Here is a 27579-nt window from a genome sequence, read left to right on the forward strand (position 1 = left end):
TGTGATCACCTAGCTTTTATGTGGCTTGCGCAAGTTTGTGGGTTTTTAGAGGTTATGCTAGGTTTTGCTACGTTGTTGCTAGGCTTGGCTCAGTCGTTTCTAGGTTTTGCGAAGTTATGGTAGGCACGGCTAAGTTGTTTCTAGGTTTTGCGAGGTTATCCTAAGTTCTGCTAAGTTGTTGTCTCGGCGGGCTTGACGATGAAAGTTTTCGAGCAGTCGCAGACGGGATCGCTTTCTCGGCGACGTCGAGCGTTCAGGTCCCGACTCTCGCGTTCGCTGGTCTGAAATTCGGGATCCTCGACTCGGCGTCGCCTCTTCTCAGCCGCAGCTTCGGCGCAGCGTTCCGGATCAGCTTCTTTCCCGATATTTTCCGAAAACACTGCTTAGTGAAAAACACCCGTCTGTCAACCACCCAGATGTCAACACCCAGCTGTCAACCAGCACGTATTTTCATCACAAGCGTTAAAAACCCACAACAAACCTAGTTGACTTCTCGAGGTCGTGTCATAAACTGCAGTCCGTCGTAATCTATTCCATCATGCGACTGCGCGCAACGTAGCTTTCTTGCGTTTCAGCTGACCAAACGCTCAACGTCGCTGCTCCTTTTACAGAGACAGCACGGAAGCCTTCCTCGTCTAATCTCTGCGCACGCACGACATCTTTATTTTTTTCGCCTTTCTGCTGAGCAGGTGTCCAACGTTGTCCTGTGCCTCACGAGGCAGCTCCATCCAGTAGTGCACCAGGAGCCACTCGTTGTAGTCCAGCCTGTGTACTCGCTTCACTCGAGTACAGCGGCTCTCGGAAGGAAGCCATACAGTTTGCACATCAACTTCAGCTTGTACACTCTCAAAGGTTCCGAGATCTAAAGGGAAATGGGAAGCGAGTTATTAATAGCCCTAGCTGCAGTCGCAGCTCTTATACCAGGTAAGCGTAAAATGGTTTCTCATGGAAAACAGCTTATGCCACGGGAGGAGGTGCTGTTGAAATTTGACCAACTTTGCAGTGTATATAACAAATAACTGACAACTTCAATATTCTTAAAATTCCTACAGACAAGATAGCGAAGAGGGAATCTCGGGCTGAAAAGAGGTAATTGCACGCATTAGGAGAGACTGGCAAGCAACGCATTGCTTTTAATAACACCGACTTTTTCAAAGACATTGCTGTTGCATATGTCGCACGCACGGCTGGCTTGTCTGTATAATATTGCTCAAAGCAAGCACACCTCTAATGCCCTTTCACGGACTTCGAAGGATGCTGTAGGAGAGCGACGAGTGAAACGTTTTCGCGAACAGAATTTAATCTTTGCAAAGATTGACGCAAGATCCGTAAAATCTTGGAACCAGTCCCCAAAACCGTAAACTTCAAGGGAAATTCTATACAGCTGGCAGACATGAAAGCTAAACTCCAGCTATGGTCTCCTTTAGAAGTGTTTCTGTTCCATCGTCATTTTACGAACGCCTTGCTGTCTGTATACCAGAACAAAGCACGCGCTTGCACACAGAGCAATCATTCGAGATCAAGCGTTTCCGAACTTTTCTTTTGCAATGATTCGTCATTCTTATTCTCAAACCGACAGTTTGTATGCACGCACAGTGATATTGTGAACAAAAGAGCGCCGGTATGAGTCCAAAACCACTGTGTACTAATTTGACGACGTATTTCAACCATAGCCGTGGCGCCCGAGTGCCAAAGAAGGGACTATGGCCATGGCAGTGTCGTGTGCGTTTGTAACGCGACGTACTGCGACTTCACTGGTGACATCGGGCTCCCGCCGAGTGGGTCAGCGTTCGCGTTCGAGAGCAGCAAGGACGGCCTACGTTTCGCCAAGACCAGCATACCTCTGAGCAGGGCGCCGACTCATGGTCAGTTCTCATTTTAACCTATTTCCCTCTGCATTAGGTTCCAATGTTTCCTGCCCATACGACAGAGTGCACGCCAGCAGTACTACAACGATGATCGTAAAGTGAGCGTAGGGCTCTTGAACAAACTCCCCTCTTGCAATAAATCACAATCAGTTACGCAGCTGGTTACCTAATTGAAACTATCAGAGGGTCACTGAACTCATGCATGACCTCCAGATATATTGCATGAGCTTCTCTCAAATGGTCGTGTTCAAGTAACTGGCACAGCATCAAAGGGATAAAACAGGCACAGTCTCTCTCTCTCTCTAATATATATATATATATATATATATATATACATATATATTCCTTCACTGTTTCTTCGTTTGACAGACACAAGTGTCAACGACACGCTCCTGCTCGTGTTGGACTCTTCAAAAACGTACCAAATTGTGTACGGCTTCGGAGGTGCCTTCACCGACGCCGCCGGAATAAATGTGAAATCTCTCCCGGAAAAGTTGCAAGACGATCTTATCAAGTCTTACTACGGAAAAGAAGGTAACTCAAATACAAGGTATATGTGCTGGATGCTGCTGGGAAGTTGAGTCTGACGCTGGCGTACTGACATTAAAAAAAGAAACACAGTGGTCTACTCAGTATATGCAGAAGAAAGCGATCAATATAAACGCATACATAATTAGGAACAAGCAGTACATAAAAGGAATGCATGGTCTGGCTGTAAGACGTAATCTGCAAGGCGGAGGAATTTTCGTGCAAGGAAACGTTGCCGTCCATGTGACCGCAGTTTAATACTACTAAAGGATTCAATTCCTTTCCCTAAAAACGTATACGTTGAAGTTCAAGAAAAATTGTTATGTTCCGAAGGGTAGATCTAGAGAAATAACCACCGCTTGTGGAATAAACTCATCGGCATCTGGCCTAGCCAGCTCCCAGTGCTTCAAATTCTGTAATAATTAGGTCTCATGGTGCCACCTGCTAGCATAATCAACCTAAAGCATTATTGAAATTTTCGGCATAAAGAGAACTGATTAGCGTTTTTCTAAAGCATATAAATATATGCGTCGATGACTTTCATGAGAAGCTGGACGTATGAAAACGCATAGTTTAATTCAACCTATACGGTAAGGTTCCAGTTGAGAAAACTGTACAGATTACATAAACAGTATAGAATAGCCCATCAGAAACAAAAGAAAAATTACGCGAGGAGCATCTCTACGGGAAGTGGAGAAAGCCTGCCCAATTATGCTCTCTATAGTGCTTGCAGTCGACCAAGCAGTAGTCGTGAACTGTCATACTTAAGAAGGGAAATAGCATACTCGTTTGGAATAGCCTCATAGTCTTCATACCTGAAGTATAGGTTGCACCATTCCTGTTGTAGATTACTGCCACTGAATGATGTGAAGTGAAGAAATACAGTTAGAAAACTTGAAATTCCTGGCTGCCTGAGCAGGCGCCCAGGTACGGAGGCGTGCACTACGCGAGTACCTGGCCAAAATATCAAGTGGCTTCCTAAATTTGCGGATCTGCGCCTAGTGTGGGAAACATTTGGTATATAAAATGCAAATTCTTATCGGGGTACCCCGAGTACACCCGCGACGTCGTCTTGATGTCACCGTAATACTTTCCGGCAACTGGAAGCCATCTCGAGAAAGCGAGTTTTGATTGTGACAATTCTTTTGTAACCGGTGTTGACGGTATTCATGAATCTTTTTCTTCTGCCTGCCACTTTTTCGTGAGTTCTGGGATTACAAAATCTATCTGAACCTAATTTAGCGCTGACCATAAAATCGTGCATGTCAGTCAACTTCGCACCACTGGAAAGAATTCTGTATGTAGCATTTTTTCATGCCAGGTACTGACAATACCAGCTACGGCGTCTACTTCACTCCTTACTAACGATATTTTGTTTCGATCTGTTGGAAATTATCACATCGATCCAAATACACTTATCTCCTACAAGGGGCTAACGGTTGGCTTTTTATCCAAACGAAAATAAAAGAAAGAGGTGTCACCCTATAATGGTGACGGCTACTCCTTTTCTCATAGCAGAAATAACAATATGAAAGATATGCAGTAGTAAAATGAAAAAAAGAAACGACGTCACAGGGTCAGAAATCCACATCACACAGTCCTATACATCCACGAACCTATAAATATAAAAGGCAAAGACAAGTCGCACTACAATTAGTTCGTAAACAAAGATTAATTCTGTTGAACTTATTCCGGAGGATGACCCGTGTTTTGACAGCAAATCTAGTCCTCAATACCAGTGACCTATCTGACCATTTCCCACCATTTAGAGCCTTACAGGAGCATCTACTTGTGGCTACAGGTATTGCGTACAACATGGGCAGGGTACCATTGGCGAGCACTGACTTTTCGGAACGCAAGTACACTTACGACGACAGCCCCGGTGACTTGGAGCTGACCAACTTCACACTCGCCCAGGAAGATCTGGATCTCAAGGTAACTATGAACGCTGCACTAAACTTCAAGCTATACTAAAACTTGAACTGCTGCATGGTACATAGTCATCTAGACAATCATCCTTAGGTTATTTAGATACACTGCACGCCTAAGTCATGTTCCACTGTTCCGCTGAGTACTGTACATTGGATTTATGTATTCATTTTTGCAACCTGTTGCCCTTATGAATGTTATTACTTGTACAGATCCCATCTATACTTGAGCCAGGATACCATACGCATTGTTCATTATTTTCTATGAACGATCGCCAACTATGCATATCCTAAGTCAACTCAACGCAGGCTGCACGGTCGAACTTAACGTCAACAGCACCATCGTCTTATTTTTCGTCCACTACAGGACGAAGGCCTCTCCTCAGAGATGCCCAAATGCCCCTGTCTTGCGCCAACTGATTCCAACTTGCGCCTGAAAATTTCCTAATTTCATCACCCCACTTAATTTTCTGCCATCCTCGACTGTGCTTCCCTTCCCTTGGCAACCGTTTTGTAACACATAAATACCCAAGAAAGTGGATGGGGAAACAGCGCCGCGGTAGCTCAATTGGTAGAGCATCGCACGCGAAATGCGAAGGTTGTGGGTTCGGTTCCCACCTGCGGCAAGTTGTTTTTTCATCCACTTTAATTTCCCTTAATTTATCGTTTCTTTATTTCATTTATTAAGCACAAGTAATTTCCCCTATGTTGTCCTTGGTGTCAGTGTTTGTTGGCTTCTTATGATATGACTAATAAAAATCGGGCCCCTCGGTTAACCCCCTTTCTTCTCGTTTATAACATAACGAGGGGCTCGAGTCCGGCAACATTGATGCCTTCAGGTAGCATACGTGGGTTTATTGACCAGTTGCCTTCATCCAAAAAAACATCACGTTCTCGTGACGCCTGCGGCAACAAGGACATTCCACGTCCGCCGCCAAGGTCTGTGAGTGGTGGCGCTGGCTAACACTCCCAGGGTTCTACTAGGACACGTAAATAACCAAAAAAGTGGATGGGGAAACAGCGCCGCGGTAGCTCTATTGGTAGAGCATCGCACGCGAAATGCGAAGGTTGTGGGTTCGGTTCACACCTGCGGCAAGTTGTTTTTTCATCCACTTTAATTTCCCTTAATTTATCATTTCTTCATTTCATTTATTAAGCACAAGTAATTTCCCCTATGTTGTCATTGGTGTCAGTGTTTGTTGGCTTCTTATAATATGACTAATGTTCCACAGGTTATATAATGTACGCGCTACATATCCTGCTGAACGCCACTTCTTCCTCATAATGTCGACTAGAATGCCGGCTAACTCCATTTACTCTCTAATCCAAAACGCTGCCTCCATGTCTTTTAACGTTACGCCTACAATTTTTCGTTCCACTGTTCTTTGTGAGGTCGTAAACTATTGTTCTGGAGCTTCGTTGTTAACCATCCAATTTCTGTCCCATAAGTTGGCATTGGCAGAACGCAATGGTTGTAGACTTTTCTTTGCAACGACAGTGGTAAACTTCCAGTCGCTTTTCGACAATGCTTGCCGTATGCACTCCAACCCACTGCTGCCCTAATTTCCTTCTCCTGGTCAAGGAGCCATGTGAGTAAATTACCTAGATAAACGTACTCCTGCACAGACTCTAGAGGCTGACTGGCAATCATGAATTTGAGTTTCCTTGCCAGGCTATTGATATTATCTTTGTCTACTGCACATTAATCTTCAACCCTACTTTTACACTTTCTCGGTTAAGGTCATCAATCATTTCTTGCAAATCGTTCCCAGTGTGGCTGAACAGGGCAATGTCATCTGAAAACATTATCATAACTCAATTTCATTGGCTGTAGACCCGGCCGCGTCTGACTCAGCTTCCTTTCGATGTGCACTCTGTTGTCCTAACCACCCATGAAACGCATTACACGGTCTTCCCAACTGCTCGCAGATATGATGTAGAAATATTTTCCTTCCTTCCTTCCTTCCTTCCTTTTCTATCTTTTTCTTTGCGTGACACAAACTCGAAGGCAATCTATACCACTTCTAGGCCAGCGTAAAGCTTCGTCCAAAGTGAGAACAGCTGCGGCGATTGCAAGCAAACGCGGTTTTACGCGCACGAAGGCTAGCAGTATTTCGGGTGGCATATGTTGCACTAAATGTTCGCAGTGGCACAAAAACTTATCAATCTCTTTAGAGGGCTTCGATGATAATGACAAGCTGTTCAATTGAACAAAACAGCTTAGCGCAATAAAAACCACGGACACAAGAAAGGCGGACAAAGACAATCGCTTTACACATGTCAAATGCTCCGGTAGATGCGTTACAGCGGTCGCAAAGACGTGACATTTTGGAAGAGCGCATGCGTCATGTGACAACCAACGGCCCGAACTTGAAGCTTAGCGGTCGACAGTCCTATAGAAATGCGTAATCCGTGATGTCACAGAGTTTGCTAACATCTGGTTCGTTATTTTAGAGATTGAGAGAACCCTTTAATGAAAGGCAGACATTTTAGCTGGCATATACACATCGCTGACATGCTGGTATGCGTGGGAAAGGGAATAGGGAGGCGCAAAAAATTGACGGCTAACGGAAACAGTTTAACTGCATGCGAAGGAAGGTAAACCAACACTTAGCTCACAAGGCTTGTGATCCTTTTTAAGCCCAAAACGGGAGTCCATATTTTTGAAATTAGCGCAGATTATTCTTTCGTTTGAAGGTGAAATTCAGGAAGAAAACTTCGGCTCATATTCACTGGGTTAACACATTATCATTTTCCTTCGGACAAGTGGTGAGATTGTTCACGAAAACTAATTTACACTGTTATCCGATCTGCTGTTTATGTTTAATGTCACTTTATTAAATTTAACAGGTGGTCTTATAATGCAGGACAGTACAGCTACTGTAAGAGAAAAAAATTACGCAGGACAGAAAGCGGACATCCATGCAAGGGACAGCGCTCGAGCAGTTTTGTTATCTTCTTTTTGTTCTACACCGTTTCGTCCCATCATTATACGACAGTGCTTTGGCAACTAGCCCAGCGGTCAGCTCTACTATCAGTAACTATAACCATGGTTATAATTTCTAAGCTACTGTTTATCTTACTTAACTACGTTTGTACAGCACAATTCCTATGGTTGTGAGAATCATTGCGCTCCGATTTTATTTTGTTAACAATACGCTAGGTATAAACACGACCGCTGGCACCAGGAGCGAACGTCTGAAAGTCCAGAGTGGCCAGAAAATATAGGAAAATATGGCAGCATGCAACGTGCAAAGTTCGCTGATTGATTTCGCGCCATCCATGCGAATCGCACCACCGACGTATTGTCCGCGTAACATCAACGTACCTTTGTCGCGGCTATAGCAAGATCTGAAGTGAAGGCGCTAAAACGATGGTGTACGAAGAAGGAACACACACACAAACACACAGGGCGCCACTTTCAACAATGTTTAATCAGGAAAAAACGCCACTGATTTATACTAGGAGCGCAATCACAGTTTCTCAGTACGCATTCGCGTTCAGGTAAAACAGTTCTTTGCGTGATAGTGATATGGATGCAACGCATACGCAATTATCACCTGCTTCAATGATCCTTTTGGCTCCAGTTATTAATGGAAACCATTTGTCATGGCTTCTGGCAAACACAGCGCAGGCGTGGAAGTCTGGCTGCCATTTGCAATTTCTGCAATGAATTGCCAGGTGGCCCTCCCTCACATTGTTGACTTTGTTATTGTGTTGCCTCAGCCTGTGTGTGTGTGTGTGCGCGTGCGCGTGCGTGTGTGTGTGTGTGTGTGTGTGTGTGTGTGTGTGTGTGTGTGTGTGTGTGTGTGTGTGTGTGTGTGTGTGTGTGTGTGTGTGTGTGTGTGTGTGTGTGTGTGCGTGCGTGCGTGCGTGCGTGCGTGCGTGCGTGCGTGCGTGCGTGCGTGCGTGCGTGTGTGCGTGCGTGCGTGCGTGCGTGCGTGCGTGCGTGCGTGCGTGCGTGCGTGCGCGCGTGCGCGCGTGCGCGCATGTACTTAAATTTAGGTGCACGTTAAGAGCCCCAGGTGGTCGAAATTTCCGGAGTCCTCCACTACGGCGTGCCTCATAATCAGAAAGTGGTTTTGGCACGTAAAACACCATCATTTATTTTTTTCCTTCGTGCACCGTCGTTTTATATAGCGCCTTCACTTCAGACCATGCCTAACCAACACGCCCAACTACCCATCCGAAGGCCTATGGCACTGCACATGCTGTAATGACGCACGTAACGCATTTCAAAGGGCTGCCGCTTTCAGCGACGTGGGAAGAAACCATTCGTCATTACAGCGTGGACGCTGCGCCACCTGACGTAGACGAGGTAGCGGCGTACCTAAACAACGTTGGAAATGCGTTCCACGTGTTTCCCGCTTTAGAGTTAGTAACACACCCAAAACTAGAATACATATTTATTCTAACGACTAGCGATCACGCAGTAGTTGTCGTTACATTATATCATTGTATTTAGTACAATAGGGTCTCATTGTTAGAAAGGTAAATAAAAGAAGTTTAGAAGCCACTAAGTTATCACGCAGAAGCAGTGCACGAATGAGTACATGTAAGCGGCCGGAAGCAACAGAGTGCATCGGCGACTTCGTGTAATCCCTTCACAATCGGCGAGCTTGAAGTGCAGGACGCCATTTCGGTATAGGTTGGGTAGCTGTCTCGCATAAAAATAATTTCTCTCGCCGTGCATGTGGGTATGTGTAGTCTCGCACAGCACAACGTCAATGAAACAACAGCAGGGCCTGTAAATATTTTAACTGCGGGGCCATGATATAAGCAGTGTGGCGGTGTCGAGCGAATCCCTCTGCTAGCCACATTAGCTCCTTCCCGAGAACACTGATTAGCGAAAAACACCAGTCCTTTCTGCAAGCTGTCAACCAGCACCTCGTTTCATCACAAGCGTTGATAAAAGAAAATGCACTCGTCGACCGCGTCGTCGCACGTTTCCTATCTCGCTCGTGTGTTGCTTTCTCCTCCGAGAGAGTCGTCGACCCGAAAGTGGAGCTGAGCTCGCAAGCCTCAGCATATTTACTGATACAGCGGCTATTCCTGAACTTGTGAAAGTAGGCGCAACCTCTTTCTTCCCTTCTTTTTTCTTGATTTCTTCCGTAGATTTCTTCAACCTTGCTTCATCTATTTCCTTCCCTCCTTGTCTCTTATTTTTAATCTGCTTTCTTTCTTCAAAAGCTCTGTATCAAAAAAAAATGTGAACCTGTTTTTGCTAAAGCGTGCAAATTACTGATGAGGATCCGCTAATTTCGTCTCCAATTCTTCCCCGTTTCCACTCAGCCCTCGCACGACTCCATATCTTAAGTTGAATCAGAGTCCTACATACCTTAGGGTACATGCAAACTGACACCTAATACATATATGTACGTATCAGTGCTTGCTTCTTCGGCGTCTGCTCTACCGTTGGTAGTTTGCTAAGCGTCGGCTCGCTTTCGATAAGATTTCTAGTGTGTTCACTATCCCTGCAGGGAGATCTCGCTGACACTACGTGCGACCTTACACTGCACGCCACATTCTTGCGCTGGCGCCCCTTGATTTACGTGGTCCTGGTGCCTGGATACATCAATACAGCCAGGAAATTAACAATAGCAATACTGCTTCGTGTCTGGTTAGTACAGGCTTCGTGGTTACGCATAATACCCTGGCTCAGACAGACAATCACTTAAAGACGAAATAAAGGGAAAAGTATTATGTATCATAGTCCTGGCTTAATGTAATCCTTTTTTGGACATGTGCATATATATATATATATATATATATATATATATATATATATATATATATATATATATATATATATATATATATATATATATATATATATATATATATATAGTGTCTTCTATAACAGCAGGGTTGCCTGGGAAAAGCTGTTCGGAAGTGTCCACATCCTTCTAGAATGTAGTGCGCATCCTAACGCACGTGGTCACAAGGAATTGTGAGTGGTTGCATCTTGGCACCGGCCTCAATTGAACGGGCTTACATTTAGGAATAGTGAAAGATAACTTTCACTTCAGCCAGAGCAATGTGACACAACTACTGTTCAACCTTCTAGGTTGAAATCGAAAAAAAAATGTACGTCGAAATGTTTGGAGGCGCTGCGATCGCCGTGGTGTGCAGATCTGCTCACATCGGCTCTGTCTTCTTGAAATGTTTTCGCCGCGATTTTCTGTGAATACTACCCCGAATTTTCTACCATTCGAACCGTGAGACCACCAGGACTCTGTAGATACCAAGTTAGCAGGTGGGACATTTATTTTTCCGGGACTGCGACCTTTTTTGTGGCACGACCACGCCGTCGCTGCGCTTAACTAAGCGCGTGCGCCAGGTGCTCGGCCTACCAGGCTACCTGGCGCGTTCCTGCACGTGCCCGTGCAAGCTCTGCTACGGCGCACAAGCTTCTGGCGAAATCCGCGAAGCATGGAAGTCCAAGTATGTGGCAAAGATATTTCCCAAGAAGAGTTGACTGCCGAGATAGGCCGGTGTACCGCCCGTTCTCGTTGGTGTACTGCCCGTCGCCCCGACGAGAAACGGGGCAGAAAATTATCCTAAGAACAACAACCTAGGACGCAAGACTCTCGCTCTCGCTGTAGACCCAGGCAGCAAGTTAGAACTGAGGTTCTCAAGGCCGGGCGCGTGCTCCCGTTACCAGTAAATGAGATCAAGATCACCATCAGACCCAAAGGAGCACTCAATATTTCCAAAGTCAGCAGCCCTACAGTGACTGCAACTATTCTTCAAACAACGCAACTTAGCTCAGAAGACAGTCAAAACGACACAATCTGCTCGAACAACCAGCAAAACATCATGGTGATCAGCACACCCAGCCCGCAAAATGCTGACCGGTATGTAAGAATCAAGAGTCCATCCAAGTCAACGGGGTAACCCATGAAGTCAGGGCGTACGAAGCCGCCCCAGATAATACTACCAAAGGAGTCATCAGAGGCATCCCTCTCACCCATAACGCCAGACATGTCAACGCTAACATCATAAATGATGGTAATCCTCTAGGCCTGGCCGCCAAGCGAATCGGTTCCACCACGACCATCGTCATTGCCTTCGACGGACCTGACGTACCATACATGATTCGCTATGGCGCAACACTAATCCCATGCTCCCTGTAGCGCAAGCAGTTCGATATATGTTACCACTGCGACCGTCTCGGGCCCGTTCCTGCCCGTTTCCTAATAACAAAACCTGCCGGGGCTGCGGAGCTTGTAACCCAGATCAAGATCATCAGTGTACACCCAAGTGCACATTGCGTGGTGGACCCCACCCCACAGCGGACAAAGCTTGTACAGCCAGATACAAAACGCCGTACGTTATACGAAGACGCCTAGGAGAACGCCGAGCAGCACAGCAATCAGCCCTTCAATCAGAAGATTTCCCATCCATGGAGACCAAGTACCAGTCCCGGTCCCGCTCCCTCTCCAGAACGAGGGCGGGCCGTTCGAGATCAAGATCCACGTCGACCCAAGGAGCCAGATATACTTCAGAAAAGGTGAGCTTAGCAGAAGCCCTGATGGGCGTCTCGGGAGAGGGTCACGTAAAATACCCCTGCTGCCTAAACCCAACACAGACAACGCACATATCGAACACCTTAAGAAATAAAACGCACTTACGCATGATTTAATTCAAAAGCTTACCCAGGAGGCTCACATCCTAAAAGAACCCAAATCCCAACCCACATCCAACAACCCAGAACCCGCTAGCAACAGCCAATCCGAAGAACTCCTAAGACCAGCCCCAAAAAAGCGAGTCCTCCAAGAAGGAACTCAAGGCCAAGTACGCTCCGAAGTCAAGGACATGCTCGTTACAGTCCAAAGCACGGTAGAAACTTTACACAATTCTCTAATCGCCATTATGTACAGAGTCACCGCCATGAAAGCTAACATTCAAACCCTTTTCACACAAGCCGCGTCCACCGCTCGAGCTGTAGCCATGGACACAACAGGAACCGTCGCCGCCACCCTGCCACCTGTGACATCCTCTATCCTTCATCATGGCCCACACTAACACTGACACAACGTTCTGGCTGTGGAACTGCCGAGGCTACCTCCACAAACAACCCGTTCTCCATCAACACCTCCATACTACTTCATGTCAACCCGACGTAATCTTACTCCAGGAAACGCACAGCACTCCGGTCAACTTTCCCGGATATCAACCTTCCAACGCGAACAACGCTCCACACGGAGACTCCACACTCGTTCGAAAAAGAATTACCACAATCGAACAGGATCGCCACGATTGGCGCATCGAACACCTCTTTATTGAGCTCATCCCGCACAGAAAACGAAAGGAAGAATCTTTGTCCTCAATATCACCAATACTCCATCTCAACGCCATAGCCTATTCTTAACCCACTTCAAGAAGGCCCTGAACATCGCAGGCAGCAAACCCCCTATCATCGGAGGCGGCTTCAATCTCCCGCACAAGGGATGCGGTTATAGACACAGCTCTGCTGCAGGTCGTAACTTATGGCAAGACTCCCATGACCTCGGGCTTACACTCATTACTGACCCAGCTTTCCCCACTCGCCTCGGCACTTCCACTGAACGAGACACGACACCAGACCTCGCTTTCACCAAAGACGCAGACAACGTCCATTGGCGTAACACCCAACACGACCTCGGGAATGGTCACTCTATCATCGAAATCACTCTCCCACACCTAACAGCCGTTACGAGAAGAACAAGACACTTCACTTGGACGGACTGGGATGCGTTCCGCAAACGCCGTGTAACAGCAAAAACGGACACTCCCTTTACCGACATACAATCATGGTCATGCGATCTACAGTCTGATACTAAATCGGCCACCCACACTATCACAACAGATGCCCCGACTGAGCGCATGGACAGCAGACTCGCCCGCCTTATCGAGGCCAAAACACTCATCCCCTCTAGATGGAAGGGACAACGGCTCAATAGATGACGCAGACGGAAGGTCGCACTTCTCAACAAGGAAATCGAAGCAAACTGCCGCGTTCTAAGTCAACAGCAATGGACAGAGCTCTGTAACTCTCTAGACGGGCAACTCCACCAGCCCCGCTCGTAGAACATCCTCAAACATTTGCTTGATAGCACCACCACCCGCTCATATCAACAAGATTGCCTCACGAAGCTTTTATTCACAGAAAGCAGGACACATGGCCATGACCACGTTAAGAATACCTTATGTCAAAAGTACATCTGTCTTGGCCCACTCAACCTCACGGGCCATACATAGGGACTTCCAAACCTGCTCTTGATGAAGATTTCAGCGTGGCAGAGATTCATGCTGCCCTGCACAAGCTGAACAGCCGTTCGGCGCCAGGCCCAGATGGTGTTACGAATAAAACATTAAATATAGATGACCCTTCAGTCCAACAACTCACCGAATACAACAAATGCTGACGCCAAGGATCCATTCCTCCGACTTGGAAAACGGACAAAGTAATTATCATCCCCAAACCCGGTAAACCATCTAGCCTCGCCAATCCCCGGTCCATCTAACTTCATGTGTAGGCGAGGTCATGGAGCACGCACTCCTAACCCGTGTAGAGAGAGAGTGACAGTGGAAAGGGGAAAGGCAGGGAGGTTAACAAGAGGGGAAATTCCGGTTTGCTACCCTACGCTAGGGAAAGAGGGGAGGGGGAGGTAAAGTGATAACAAAGTAGATATAAAGAAAGAAAGGAACACAGACATACAATCACAGTCGGTCACTGTCGCCGCATACTGTCACCGCACAGCACAGTAGCACTTGCAGCACTATGAACCTCTGTTCATGTTACAGCCGCTTGTCCAATTCTGTTGCCCTTGAAAACTGCAACAGTGTCCTCGTCGCCCTCTGCTGCGATGGCTTGTGATGGCGGCATTTTAAAATAAGTTCCTCTGTTAGAAGTCTTCGGTCAAAGCGCACTATTGCGTTTGCGAGCGATCGTCTCTGTAAATTATAGCGACGACAGTCACAGAGAAGGTGTTGAAGAGTCTCCTCGTTACCACAGTTATCACACGAGGCGTCGTCGGCCCATCCGATTCGGAAAGCAAAAGACTTGGTGAACGCCACCCCTAGCCATATTCGACAAAGCAGGGTAGCTTCGCGACGGCAGAGTCTAGCTGGAATGCAAAGGCGTAGAGAAGAGTCTAGGTTGTGCAGCTAACCCGTGTAAACACTCACCTCGAAGACGCATCTGTTTACCCCACTCGATAATTGGCTTTAGACAGCATATTTGCACCCAAGACGCTATGCTCCAATTTCAGCATCAAATCCTAGATGGCAAATCCCGTCACACGAAGGCGATCTTGGGCCTCGACCTCGAGCGCGCCTTCGATAACATCAGGCACTCCACCATCCTCGAACGCATCTCCTTGCTCAACCTTGGAGAACGCCCTTACAACTGCGTAAGAGACTTTCTATCAAATCGGAAAGCCTTCCTGTCGGTCGGAGACATTCGATCGGGGATCAGAAGAGCTCTCCCTCGGCAGCACGGGCACACCGCAAGGCTCTGTCATTTTCCCAATATTGTTTAATCTGGTTATGCTCGGATTAGCACAAGAACTAAAAAAGCTCGACGGCATTGAACACACCATATACGCTGACGACATTACAATTTGGGCTGCAAACGGCAGTGACGGCCAAGTCGAAACTGCCCTACAAGACGCCATTGACTTCGTAGAAAATTATCTTCAAGGCACGGGACTCCGCTGTTCCCTTGAAAAGTCGAAGCTCCTCCTATACCGCCCAACACTCCGTGGATGCCCCCCATGGAGCTCCACGAATAAACACCAATACGAAGAAATCTAACTCCACCTGAGGGATGGCAGACCGATAGCCGTGGTCCCTAGCATCAGCGTTCTTGGTATGACCATAGAAGCCAACGGAGCTAACTCTACGGCTATCTACAAGATTATTCGACAGACGGCTAATACATCCAGACTGCTGAAACGAGTGACCAACCGACGAGGGGGTATGAAGGAAGAAAGCGTTATCCGCCTTGTCTAATATTTTGTGATCTGTCACATTACTTACGTTGCGCCCTTTCTCAACTGGTACAAAGCTGAAAAGACTATACTGGACATCATCATCAGAGGAGCCTATAAGCAGGCCTTAGGAATACCCAACCACACCAGCACGGAACTTTTACCAGAATTAAGTATCCACAACACGTTAGACGAGTTAATCGAAGCGCAACGTCGATCCCAACTGGAGCGGCTTACCCTCACGGAAACGGTCCGCAGCATAACTGCTAATCAACTAAACTGCTGGGTCTCATTAAAGTTCACTCCCTCTCTCTCTCTCGATATGTTTTTTTTTCTGAATGCAGTTTTACTAAAAACTTTCAGTTACAGCAAATTCACCAGAGCGCTAACCCAGCGATCGGCGCACTGCTGCGACTCTACACCTACACGCGTTCCGATGCAAGCTAGCCTGGCGAGGTGAACGTCACACATGAGTCTGTGGTCAGAGTAATCTTTATTTTTATTGGTGCAGTTTTGTGTGGGGCCCAAAAAAATAGAAGCGGGAAATGGCGTGGTCGGGAAGCCCTGACTCGGGCCGTGCAGCATTCGCGGTACAGCCACTGTAGTGGAGTAACGAGTCACCGGTGTCATTGTGGCGTCGTGCCTTCTTAGGCATTTTTTTCTGCATTATTCGTTGGAGCCATGTAACCACATAGTGTTAAAAACAAAGCCTCATTATATACTTGTGTGCGAATATCAAATGCACTCACTCTTGATTACTGCGTAGTCCCATAGCCGTAGGATATTGTGCCCTTCCAAGACTGATGCTCGAAATACTTCCTATTCTGTGTATTGGTTACAAGTAAGGTGTTGAACATCAGCATCTGGCAGTCGTGCAGCATGTTTAAGCGTCTACAAGATTAGTGGATCAAATATCCACCGAGAAAAACAAATACTAATATGTTTCGAGCAAAAAAAATTGTCAGTCTAAAAAAATGCCGGTGAAGGTTCATGTGGGAAAAAATATATTGACGGGGTGTCAATATATTGATCAGAATGTCATGGCGGAAATGGAAATTGAAAAAAAGTACGCCCGACTTCAGGAAAATAAAAACCATGACCGCTGAATTTTTCACATACGAGTAATTGCTATCCCCCTGTTTATTGCAGATCCCGTACATCAAAAAGGCCACGTCCCTAGTAAGTGGGCCCTTGCTGTTGATCGGAAGCGCTTGGAGCAGTCCAGCCTGGATGAAGACCTCCAACGCACTCGAGGGCGGAGGTGTTCTCATAGGCGAACCAGGAAGCGCCCACTACAAGTCATGGGCAAAGTACTACGTCAGGTGCGGCGCACAACCATCTCGTAACGCTTGTTTCTCGTGCGCGAGCAGCATATTGATTGTGTTAGCAAAAATTAGCCTAGATCGGGGTTTTCGCCAATCGTGCGCTTTGAAAACTCCCTAGTACTAAAGAATTACTCTGGCATGCTGGAGTAAAATGCGCCACATTACATCGTTTTACTGCAAACCTTAAGAAACGTACTAAAAGGATGTCATTAGCCGATTTATGACGTGCGGAGTTTTAGATGGCGTTAATATCAACTACCCATAAGGAGCTTAAAACCACGTGATATAGAACCTTGTTTAATATCACGTGATTAAATACTGCCAACGTATTCCGCAAGCCCTTCCAGGTAAGCCTATACTCGGCAACAGGCACGGTCACGCTATCCGAAAACATGCCATGGCGGCGCACCGGCCAAAATATTGCTGTGTTGACTTCGGCGGTGGTCCAAGAGAAGTACGTACGGCAGCGCGGATGCCGTAAGTGCTTGCTTGGGCGCACAACTGAACAATTTATGATTGTCAGTTTGTCGAGTAGTGAAAGCTGTGTACCGAACACGGACGTATGTGCTTGTTTACGCTTGCATGCAAGCAGTACGCCTGTTTCACTTCCGCCGAAGCTCTAGCTGCTGTAGCAAGCCAGAGATCGTGACGTTTCGCCGTCTTTGTTTCCTACGCTACGAGGAAGTGCAATTCCCGCAGATTCAAAATGAGGCGACATATTCTCGAAACACGACACTTGGCACCGTAATCGGTAAGCTCTCAGGAGTAACACTTAGGAATAGCCGCAAAAGCTTCGTGACAGGAGTAAAGAAATAGTCCGACTGTCCTCCCTAACAACCTTCACACGGATGAAAAAAATATACTTAATCACCAAGCAATTGAGCAAGCCCAGCCGGGAACAAGAGGAGACCGCATGGTCAGCTACAAAGTAATCATCGATTTTTAGGGGCTGGGAAGGGCCCAGTACCCGCCACCTCATCCCGAGCTAACCAAGAAAGAGGCCGTATAGCCTGGCGCCTCTTGCGAACAACCATGTATCCTAACCCGGTGGGCTGCGGCAGATTCTATCCAGGGCAATACAATGATCAACGTAAATTATGTAAGAATAGGGCGGATTTGCCACATATTCTATGCGCATGCTCCAAGGCGGTTCCTTTCGAGGGTCCCAAAATTCAAAACCGCTAGCAGTGGGAGACACCCTGTTGCTCAGCTCCGACCAACGAGATCAGTTCTGGGCAGTCCAGCTGGTCGAGGCAGCTGCTGAGACCCAGGGGATCTCGGCCGTCTGCTAGGGGGAGGAAGGCCACTTCCGCCCCCGCGGTTGCTGGCATCAGTACAAGTTGACCCTCTCTACAACCCGTTTTTACATGCAAAAGCACGGCCAGCATGCAGGAGAGTAAATTTTTAACCCGACTGGTACGTAGTATAAAAAAGCCAGAAACAGCAATGCGTTACGGGACGAGCAGTTTGCCCTCTTTTCGCGTTTTGTTTACAGTATACAGTTGGTGCACGCACCGAAAGAAATTAAACGAGGAGACCTCTTACGCGTGACTACCTTGGAGCGCGACGCGCCAGCAGTGAGAGTCAAGCATGCCTCACAGTTACAAAACATTCCTAGCCCGAGGCTGAATCACGCCAACCGTCACAATGTCAGGCCAATACAAAAAAAACCATAGACCCATTGACGCTCATACATTTCTTGCAGTTGAACTTCTCCAGATGGAACATTGTTGTAACTGTCATGGATGTTATCCCTGTTGAAAAAGAAAACTCATATGACTCCCGAATCGAATAATTCGATATGCAAGATATAAGATGCCATACAAAAACCGTTTGCCGCTTATGTCATATGACGTTATCGGATATAGGATTAACCGGGGATACGGTTTTTTTCTTCTTTTTTTTCAGTAGCGCTGATTGTTGATGTGAAACGTCTAATACTATTGCTCGAACAAAATTGCAAATGATGCTCTCAAAACGAGCAGGCCGTCAGTAAGCATATGTTAGCGCGTGCGTGCGTGCGTGCGTGTGAGTGTGTTGCCGCGCAAATGTGTCCTATATTCAGCTAGCCTGTCGGGAAAATGAGCAGTGGTGTAGTACGTGCGTTCTCTTTCCGTGTACGAAACGTTGTTATCGCCCTGTCATTGTCCTTTAATAGTCTGCAGAGTGAAAAATTCCTTGTGATAGAATCGGACCTTTTTTTCCTTTTGTCCACTGGTGATTCCAGGTTTTTGCAGGAATATTGGCGTCACGGCGTTCGTTTCTATGGCGTGACGGCGCAGAACGAACCGACGACAGGTTTTGCGCCCACCGTTAGCTGGCCGGCGCTGGGCTTTACGGCGGAAACTCAGAAGGAGTTCATCAAGCTCGACATGGCGCCGGCGCTCGATGACGCCGGCTACGGCGCGGACGAGCTTCAGCTGCTGATCTTCGACGACAGTAGCGACAGTCTCCCGGAGTGGACAAATGTGGTGGGTGTATTACAGTGCCGGCGATCACCCTGTAACGCAGTTAACAACATTTATATGTTACTATTTTTACATTTTCTAATGCATACCTGCAATACCAGTAACTTAGAGGTCAAGAACAACCGGAACACCCAGTTGTATACCGCGGAAAACTGGCGTTGAAAGCAACCGTGGCGCTCTTCATCTGACAAGGCGTTTAAATCTAACAAAACTCGAACCATATTTTACATAATAATTGCGTCGGCAACGCGAGTTACGAATATGTCTTCACCACAGTGACGTGTGCAAATTTCAAGAGCCTAACATCACAGGGAACCGCTTTTAGTACCGCCCATGTACAGGGTGTTTCTACGAAGACATTAAGCAATATATAAAGAATAGCGGTTTTGAAATAAAAGGACGGCTCCTTCGGATACATGCCGTTAGTGGTGGCGACCACGGGGAAACGGGTGATACGTGGTAATCAACAAACATTCATTACTTAACTTTCCAACTTTGAGACTATCTTGCTCCGTCCACCCAACCGCTCGCATGACTTACGGTTGTTAACGGCGTTTACTTTAGTCCTTTCTTCACACGTTCCTTGAAAGGCCGTCTCCGGCAGGAAGGTCGCAGGTGTTTGGGAAACGGAACGTGCCTTCATGAGACCTTCCTTGCGATTTTATCCAGGCCCTGGCCTTGATGTTGAAAATAATACCTCGGTTTGGGGGCCAGGTGAGGCTTCTATCCCCTCCACAAATATTTGGCTACACCTCTACTCTCGCGTTACGATTCCAACAAGTTAAATAGTACAGTCTGGCAGCATGTTACTCAGAGTTTCTTCCTGATTTATATTCCACCCCAGAAACTTATGAGTTCCAACTAATGTTGCGCTCCCTCCCCCGTCTACCATACCAAGCAGGCCCGAGGAGCCATATAGGTTGCCTGGTTTCACCTGTGCCCGCATCTATGTGTTCGATTAAGCTTCCTCTTAACAAATAAGCAAATATGACGCGTTCACGAACACATTAATTGGTACTAAAGAGTGTGCCCCGCGAGAGACAGATGGGGAGAGAGAGGAGAAAGGCAGGAGGTTAACCAGAACGAAAAATATGATTTCCTACCATACACTTGGCACTGAGGGAGAGGAATGTAGAAGGATAAGAAAAGCAAGAGAGAGAGAGAAAGTGACTCTCCCACACGCAGAGCCCATGCACACGATCTCAAGGGACTTTCGCAACGATCATTGTAAACTGTTATCCCGTGCTGTGATCTGCAATGAGAGAGCGATTGCACTTCTGAAACTACTAAACGCGCATATTACCATGCAGGTGCTGAGTGATACCGAGGCGGCCGAGTACGTACGCGGAGTCGCCGTCCACCGCTACTCGGACAAATCCGTCAGTCCCGCTGGTCTTGACCACGTGCACGAAAACTATCCGGACAAGTTCATCTTGAGCACCCAAGCCAGCGCTGGTTCTGCGGCGAAGCACGAAGACAAGGTCATACTGGGCAGTTGGGAGCGTGCCGAGGAGTACGCGAGCCACGTCATCGAGGTGAGCTGCCGCTATTGCGCCAAGTACGGCATAGTAGTGTGTCAGCGGTTCTCACACACATCGATATAAAGTTTCACTGGGGCAAAAGAACATTTATACAACTATCGCAGATTATCCATGTGATGCTTCAGCCTAATGAACGTTAAAATTGACGCCAAGGCTGAAAATATGAAGCCTAAATTATATTTGACATGGCGTTATTTACGAAATGCTTAGAAAGAACATTTTGCGTCCAAGTAGTCAAAGCGCCTGGAAGCATTCAAAAACGTTGTATGCCGGTATCCACGGTTTTGTGAAAAGGCTAGATCACTCACGAAATTTATAGTTTTCAGGCAATGAGGAAAACGTTGATTGGCAGGCAAACCTTAAAGTGTGCGGATTATTGGAGGCAAAATTAATATTGATAAACCCTTTAAATGTGGGTTCTGGTGCAGCCAAACCAAGTGTATGCAAAGTGGCTATGGTGCTGGGCTGCTAGGCATGAGGTCACGGGATCGAACCTCGGCCACAGCGGCCGCATTTCGATGGGGGTGAGATGCGAGAATATGAGCTTACTTAGATTTGGGTGCACGTTAAAGAATCCCAGGTGGTTCAAGTTATTCCGGAGTCCCCCAGTACGACTTGTCTCATAATCGGATAGTGGTTTTGGCGCGTAAAACCCCATAAATAGTAGAAAAATCTAAACGGAAAGGAGAAAGAAAGAGCGCCAACTTGCAACTGAATTTATTAGAGACACCCATGTTTTACACACACAACATTGACATTAGCACAAGCGCCCAGTACACTACATGTGCACGTGTAAAAAAATACAGCTTTATCTCCCTGAAAAGCGACAAGACATGTCATCAAGACTAAAAATTACAAATCACCATAGTGAATCTAAAAATTGGCACTCATTATTCTGCATTGAGACCGACGGGACACTAACAGAAGCATCCCCCTTTTTCTTTGTAAAAGAAATATGGGTGTTTCTGCAGTGTGTAATTAATTTAGTCGCAAGTTGGCTCTCTTCTTGCCCCTTCTTTTTCCACTTAGTTTTGCGGCGCCAAAAACCACATTTCAAGCATGAACCAGCTACCCCGACATCGCATTCTGTTGACAAGCCCTCGTTTTCGGCCTGTTTATAGACGTTATATGAAAAGTTTACGAAGCTTCCCCACTGCCCTGGCAGGATCAATAACAGCAACATTTTTATATTTAAATATAATAGCAGCCATGCTACTGGTGGCGTGTACCGAAAGTACGAAGTGTGTGGGTTATTTGCGTGAATTGAACGTAATTACTGAATACTCGTTTTCTCGCAATTTACATGGGTTATTTGGAGTGTGCAGTTGTTTTTTCCGCTCTCTTCGGCGAACTATGTATGCGAGGCATGCTGTTTGTATTTCATTGAAGTGAAAAGCGTGTTGCGGGCCTAGTACGATAAATGTTTATTCGTTGTACGCTAGTTACAACCTATGGAAAAAATCACTTATTCAAGCGTTCCAGAATGGTATACTGCCGTTATCCGCAATGTTTGCGAGAGTCCTGAAAGAACTGTACATGACCCAATATTCAAATTCTGTTTAATTGGGATAATGGTAGTTGTAATGTTCAGGGGAAACTTTAACGTTTCTTGCCTAATCAGAATCATGGTAACTAGTAACCGAACCCCCATTTTATGAACATGTCCATTCATTGTATGGTGTTAGTTATTTTCGCCAATGTCTTTGGTGAAATAAACTAGAAACCTCGTATATATTTGGTTAAAGTTCGGTGCACGTTACGAATAATGTGTAGGTAGGTATCAAAGTATCTGGATGAATTGTGGCTTCTGCAATAAATTACGTATTCAAACGCTCCGGAGTGTTATCAGCGGGCTTCACTAGCAGCGCACAATTGAGCACGCTTCCCTGGCATAAATGCAATGCCAATGCGATCAAATTTAGTGAAAATAGAGGAACCACTATAGTGAACCACTGTGGACACCTGAAATGCGTATGGATTAAATACAGCCTTTGCGAAATATTTCTTAAGCAAGTGCTTGAAAGTGTCATGCGGTCATTATCAGCTATATGTTTCAGTATGTCTTGAGGAAACTCTACTGTACACCAAGTTTATACTTCGTGGCAATGAAGGAGGGGGCCACCTTAAGTGTATGGTATAGACAAAAATATAACGTTGTTGGCTTAATTAGGGGCGTTGAAAATAATGCTGAACCCTCTTATTTACCAATTTTTCTTGCTTTTCATAAAGTTGGTCTAGTACATTTACCCGATGTCCTCGCAGAACTCAACAAGGCACCTCCATTATATTTTGTGAACTAAGGGTTAGATTATTGGTGATTGTACGCGTGTTCTATATTAATTGCGGCTTTTGCAATAAATTGCGCAAGCACCCTTTAGTGTTCTAGGTGCGTTTTTTTTTTGAACGGCGCCTAATTGAACCAGTTGCCCTAGGTTAACTGTAAATACCATCGAGACCAAATATAGTGAAAAAAGGGGGAAACATTAAGGCGAATGTTCTTGCGAAGTAAGATGTGTGCGGATGAATTACTGCCTTTGTAACGAAGCACTGCATAAACGCTTGAGAGTGTTATATATATATGGAAAGAAGGCAACGTGCCAAATATGGGGTTTATTACAGGCAAATTAGATTCTTAATGCAATTGTTCGAAAGAAGCAGCTTTGCTGAAAATTCGGTTGTGATTCCGTAAGGATAAACTATTATGCTATCTTTTATATTACACGTCTCTATATAAAACATTGGTGACAATAAAAAAACGCGATTTCAAGCTAAGTTATACTGAGGAGTTGTTACGTTTTTATCATGTATACGCGATTGGAATGGTCAGCTTGGCCCTAATGGATGCTTTTCTTTACGCGTGCAAATTGTTTTATTCTTTAGACGTGCCAGTACTTAACTACATATTTGACGCGTAATGCACGTATGGTTTTAGAGCACGAAATGCCCAAGACACTGTAGAGGCCGGATTAAGCTAAAGGTGTTTGAATTGGCTGGCCACACTGATGTGTTCTCAGCCTTGATTATAGCATGTGTATTGCGCGGCTAAACGTATAGATACGTTACTGCGGCGCCTGAAATGCGTTCCACGCGGTTGGTGCTGGTCAGTGGTCACCGGCTGCATACTGACCCATGGACTTCGTTAGCTTTTATGGGTGAGCGCTTTTTATCGTTCAACGCGGGACGTAGCCGCATGTATCGGAAGTTTCTCGAATGTTATTGATGGTTATATTGTCACCGAAGCTTGCGTAATCTGATTGCATGTGCGACGTGAATTGTGTAGAATTTTCTTGAAGACACGCTGGCGCCACCGATTACTCTGGAACTTTTGAGACTGATGTATAAACGCCGACGCGTTTGACCGGCAGATGAAATTTTCGACGACCGCCGACCGCGTTCGCCGCTATCGCCGTTCTTTGAGTGTAGCCTGCTTGTGAGGGCACGGCTTCGCCGAATAATGAGCTAGTTTCGTAGTTCCCAGTTTTGCTGCTTTCTTCACCGTCACCACTACGTGACAATACGTTTATTAAATTATGGGGTTTTACGGCCAAAACCACTTTATGATCATGACGTACGCCGTAGTGGAGGACTCCGGAAATTTCGACCACCTGGGGTTGTTTAACGTGCGCCTAAATCGAAGTACACGAAGTAAATCGAAGTGTTTTCGTATTTTAGCCCCATCGAAATGCGGCGGCCGTGGCTGGGATTCGATCCCGCGATCAGCAGCCCGACACCATAGCCACTGAGCAACCACGGCGGCTTACGTGACAATACGTTAGACTTTCTGATCAAGTCCGCTTCTTTATAAGTTCAGTTATTATATCACGAGTAACAACTTGTTGCTCTCTCCTCCTCGCTATTGCTCAGTTTTTATTTTTTTTTATTTCGATCATTACTTCTATATTTCACCTACAGGACTTCAACCATTGGGTTAACGGTTGGATTGACTGGAACCTCGCCCTAAACACTGAAGGCGGCCCTAGCTGGGTTCAAATGTCTGCCGACTCACCCGTCATCGTGAACGCCACTGCTCAAGAGTTCTACAAGCAGCCAATGTACTACGCTTTGGGCCATTTCAGGTACTCTGTTAGCCTTCGCTTAGTGCTTGAAAGGAAGAGCCTCTGGTTGATTGCTCTCTATCAATAGTGGTTTCAATAATGTGCCCGTTTTCATAACTAAACCTCTAGCCGACGTAGACGTTTCTTCGATGACGTCGCACACTGGTTCGAGGCTTTCACGCGGCAATAATCAACAGGGAGAGCGTGCCAAACCTTGTGCCGCCGTACGAAAATATACGAGGATGATAGATGATGGAGCGCGCATTGAAATACTTTTTACCCGCCGTGGTTCCTCAGTGGCTATGGTGTTAGGCTGCTGGGCACGAGGTCGCGGGATCGAATCCCGGCCACGGCGGCCGCATTTCTATGGGGGCGAAATGCGAAAACACCCGTGTCCTTAGATTTAGGTGCACGTTAAAGAACCCCAGGTGGTCCAAATTTCCGGAGTCCTCCACTACGGCCTGCCTTATAATCAGAAAGTGGTTTTGGCACGTAAAATCCCATAATTTAATTTTTTAAATATTATTTCTTACCTTTGTGGTTATAAAAATTATCACTAAAGAAAAAAGCCTATATACGAAAAATACCAGAACGTAATTTTGTTTTCTAGAAGCGTCACATAAGGGAACGTCACATACCGACACACACACATAACCTGTTCACAAACGGGCCATTGGACTAGGCACCATTTCGTTGACCTCACTGACAATAAATTCTAAAGAAAAGTTCAACGGAAAGTTTTTTTTTTATCCATTCACCAAACGACTATTGTGAGAGTTGATTCTTACTACAACTGCATTGACAAAAGTAACAGCGGCAAATACAAACAGACGGAGCTGAATACCACAGCGTCACAGAGAAAAGCTGCGGTGTTCGCCTTTGTTACCGTATCTGTGTTTTCCGCGCTCTTAGTTTCTAAAGCGGACCCCACCTCGGGAATACACGACATTTTTAATGTGATTCTGATACGCAATCAAATTATTTTGCTGTCTCAACTGTCTACTGTTGAAGCAAAAATTTTCCTCTAAGCAGCCTTAGATCTTTAGAACCATGCTTTTCTATAAGTGTTTCTTCTACAGAAACAAAAAATAAATAAATTGGTGCAAATAAGCTTAGAATCAGTCAACTGGAAACGTTGCGTAACGCTGTGAACTAGCCAAGTTTTTTATAACTGGTCGAATCGACTGTAATTCTGAACCCCTTCATTGGCGACTGCAGATGGAGGCAAATCTGCTGAATACCTTCTTTCTTTCACAGCAAATTCCTTCCAATGTCCACTACAAGGGTTGAGTCACATCTGGAGCAAGCGCATTCCCATGACACGCCTGCGAAAAATCTCCAGCACATTGCCTTTGTTACGCCGGATTCTAAAATTGTTGTGATCGTCCTTAACAAGTAAGTAATATAGATAAAGATCAACAACAATGAATTCCAGCTACCTGTAGACTGTCTTCAAACATCGATGGCTCGGTTTTGAACCTGAAGAGACTTTCCTCTTCAACGCCTACTGTTTCTAGACTGTTTATAGTCACAATCGTCAACAAATATATTTCCTGCTGTCTATTATTGGTTCATATAGAGTTGCGCAATCTATCAGTGAGCAAAAGATTTAACAAAACCATGTCCTTCAGAAAGGTCTGGCTGGAAGAGATTCGACTTGCGAAAGGGTTGCCTTCAAGAGGCAGCAGTAGACAAAAGTGTGGGAACATAGCTTTACCGTTTGGTAGTGAAAACTGCTATATCGGAACTTAGGTATAGGCTCTTACAGTATACAACCGCAGAGGAGCATAGTTATAACAACATATAAGCTAGAATTCTTTCTCAATAAAACTCTGCTCTAGTGCTATCCAACACAAATACAAATCATTGTAGCGCCATGATAAAAGTGATTAAATATATTCCCGCTCCCTAACCCTGCTTGTCGCAATGCTGCCTGGTTTTGTTTTCCTTAAAATATTAAAGCCGCAATACGAACATCGATGCGTAAAACTTATTGGCAGTAGATACTTTCTGAGCCAGATACATCCATCTTAGCTAGAAACTAAAGGAAATAAATAAATAAATACAATCTGGGACCGAGGTGCTCAACACTGTTAGTGGATAAAGTGACCCTTCTTAGAGCACAGTGGCTGTAAAAGAGTACTAAGTTTACGTATTGCAGTTTAGACATTTCTCACTGCTGCCTTCACCTATCTCAGAGACGCTGCGCTTATTTGAAGGTTAACCTTGCTCAAGCCCGCTGAGACAGGTATGAGATGAATATTTTGGGCCAGAATATGCGACGAAGTCACCACTGCTACACGCATCTGAATTTTCCAATACCTTCGGTGTCGTAATAAAAAAAAAGTACAGCAGAGATCGAGGCTCCCTTGCGGTACTATAAATCTATGAAAATGTCGATCTATGAGCTATCAATCCTCTACACATTCAAATTAGGCTAACTTCATGAGGAGTGTAGTACTGCTTCTTAGACACAAAGTGCACACTTTCGTGGTCGCAGTATAGGCTCCACGTTTTAAGCACTCTAAAGATGACGTTATTAAATCGCAACGTGAAATGCTGGGTTGAAAGTGTACCAATAGTAACGCACGCCTTATCACATCTTCCTCAATGCATGCTGCCTTTTGTGACCTTATTTTTAAACGCACCGACATTTTCTTTGGACAGCATATATAACGAATATAAGTGTTGTCGCTGCATCCAACCGCTATCTGTTGCCGATAGTGACGTAATTCTCATTAACTTTCCGTTTGCACCTTCCAGAGACGACAAGAAATACACGCTGAAGATAAAAGACGTGTATAGCGAAGGAAGCGTCCAGAAGGTCATCAACGAGCGGTCGATAACTACGTTCGTCTGGAAGGCAGGAAAACCGCGCCCTCCTGAATAA

General features: G+C 45.8%; 1 protein-coding gene across 1 annotated transcript; it reads left to right on the plus strand.

Annotated features, from left to right (window-relative positions):
- Positions 1-1660: 1660 nt before the first annotated feature.
- Positions 1661-27579, plus strand: LOC142570358 (lysosomal acid glucosylceramidase-like; the record flags this gene model as incomplete). The annotated part of the gene is made up of 9 exons (XM_075678745.1): positions 1661-1865; positions 2238-2402; positions 4198-4331; positions 16450-16622; positions 18853-19096; positions 20404-20628; positions 24547-24710; positions 25947-26084; positions 27453-27579. Coding segments are annotated over 9 exons (1575 nt in total), but the record flags the coding sequence as incomplete, so codon positions are not given.

Source organism: Dermacentor variabilis, chromosome 2 (assembly GCF_050947875.1).
Source record: "Dermacentor variabilis isolate Ectoservices chromosome 2, ASM5094787v1, whole genome shotgun sequence".
Taxonomy (NCBI): domain Eukaryota; kingdom Metazoa; phylum Arthropoda; class Arachnida; order Ixodida; family Ixodidae; genus Dermacentor; species Dermacentor variabilis.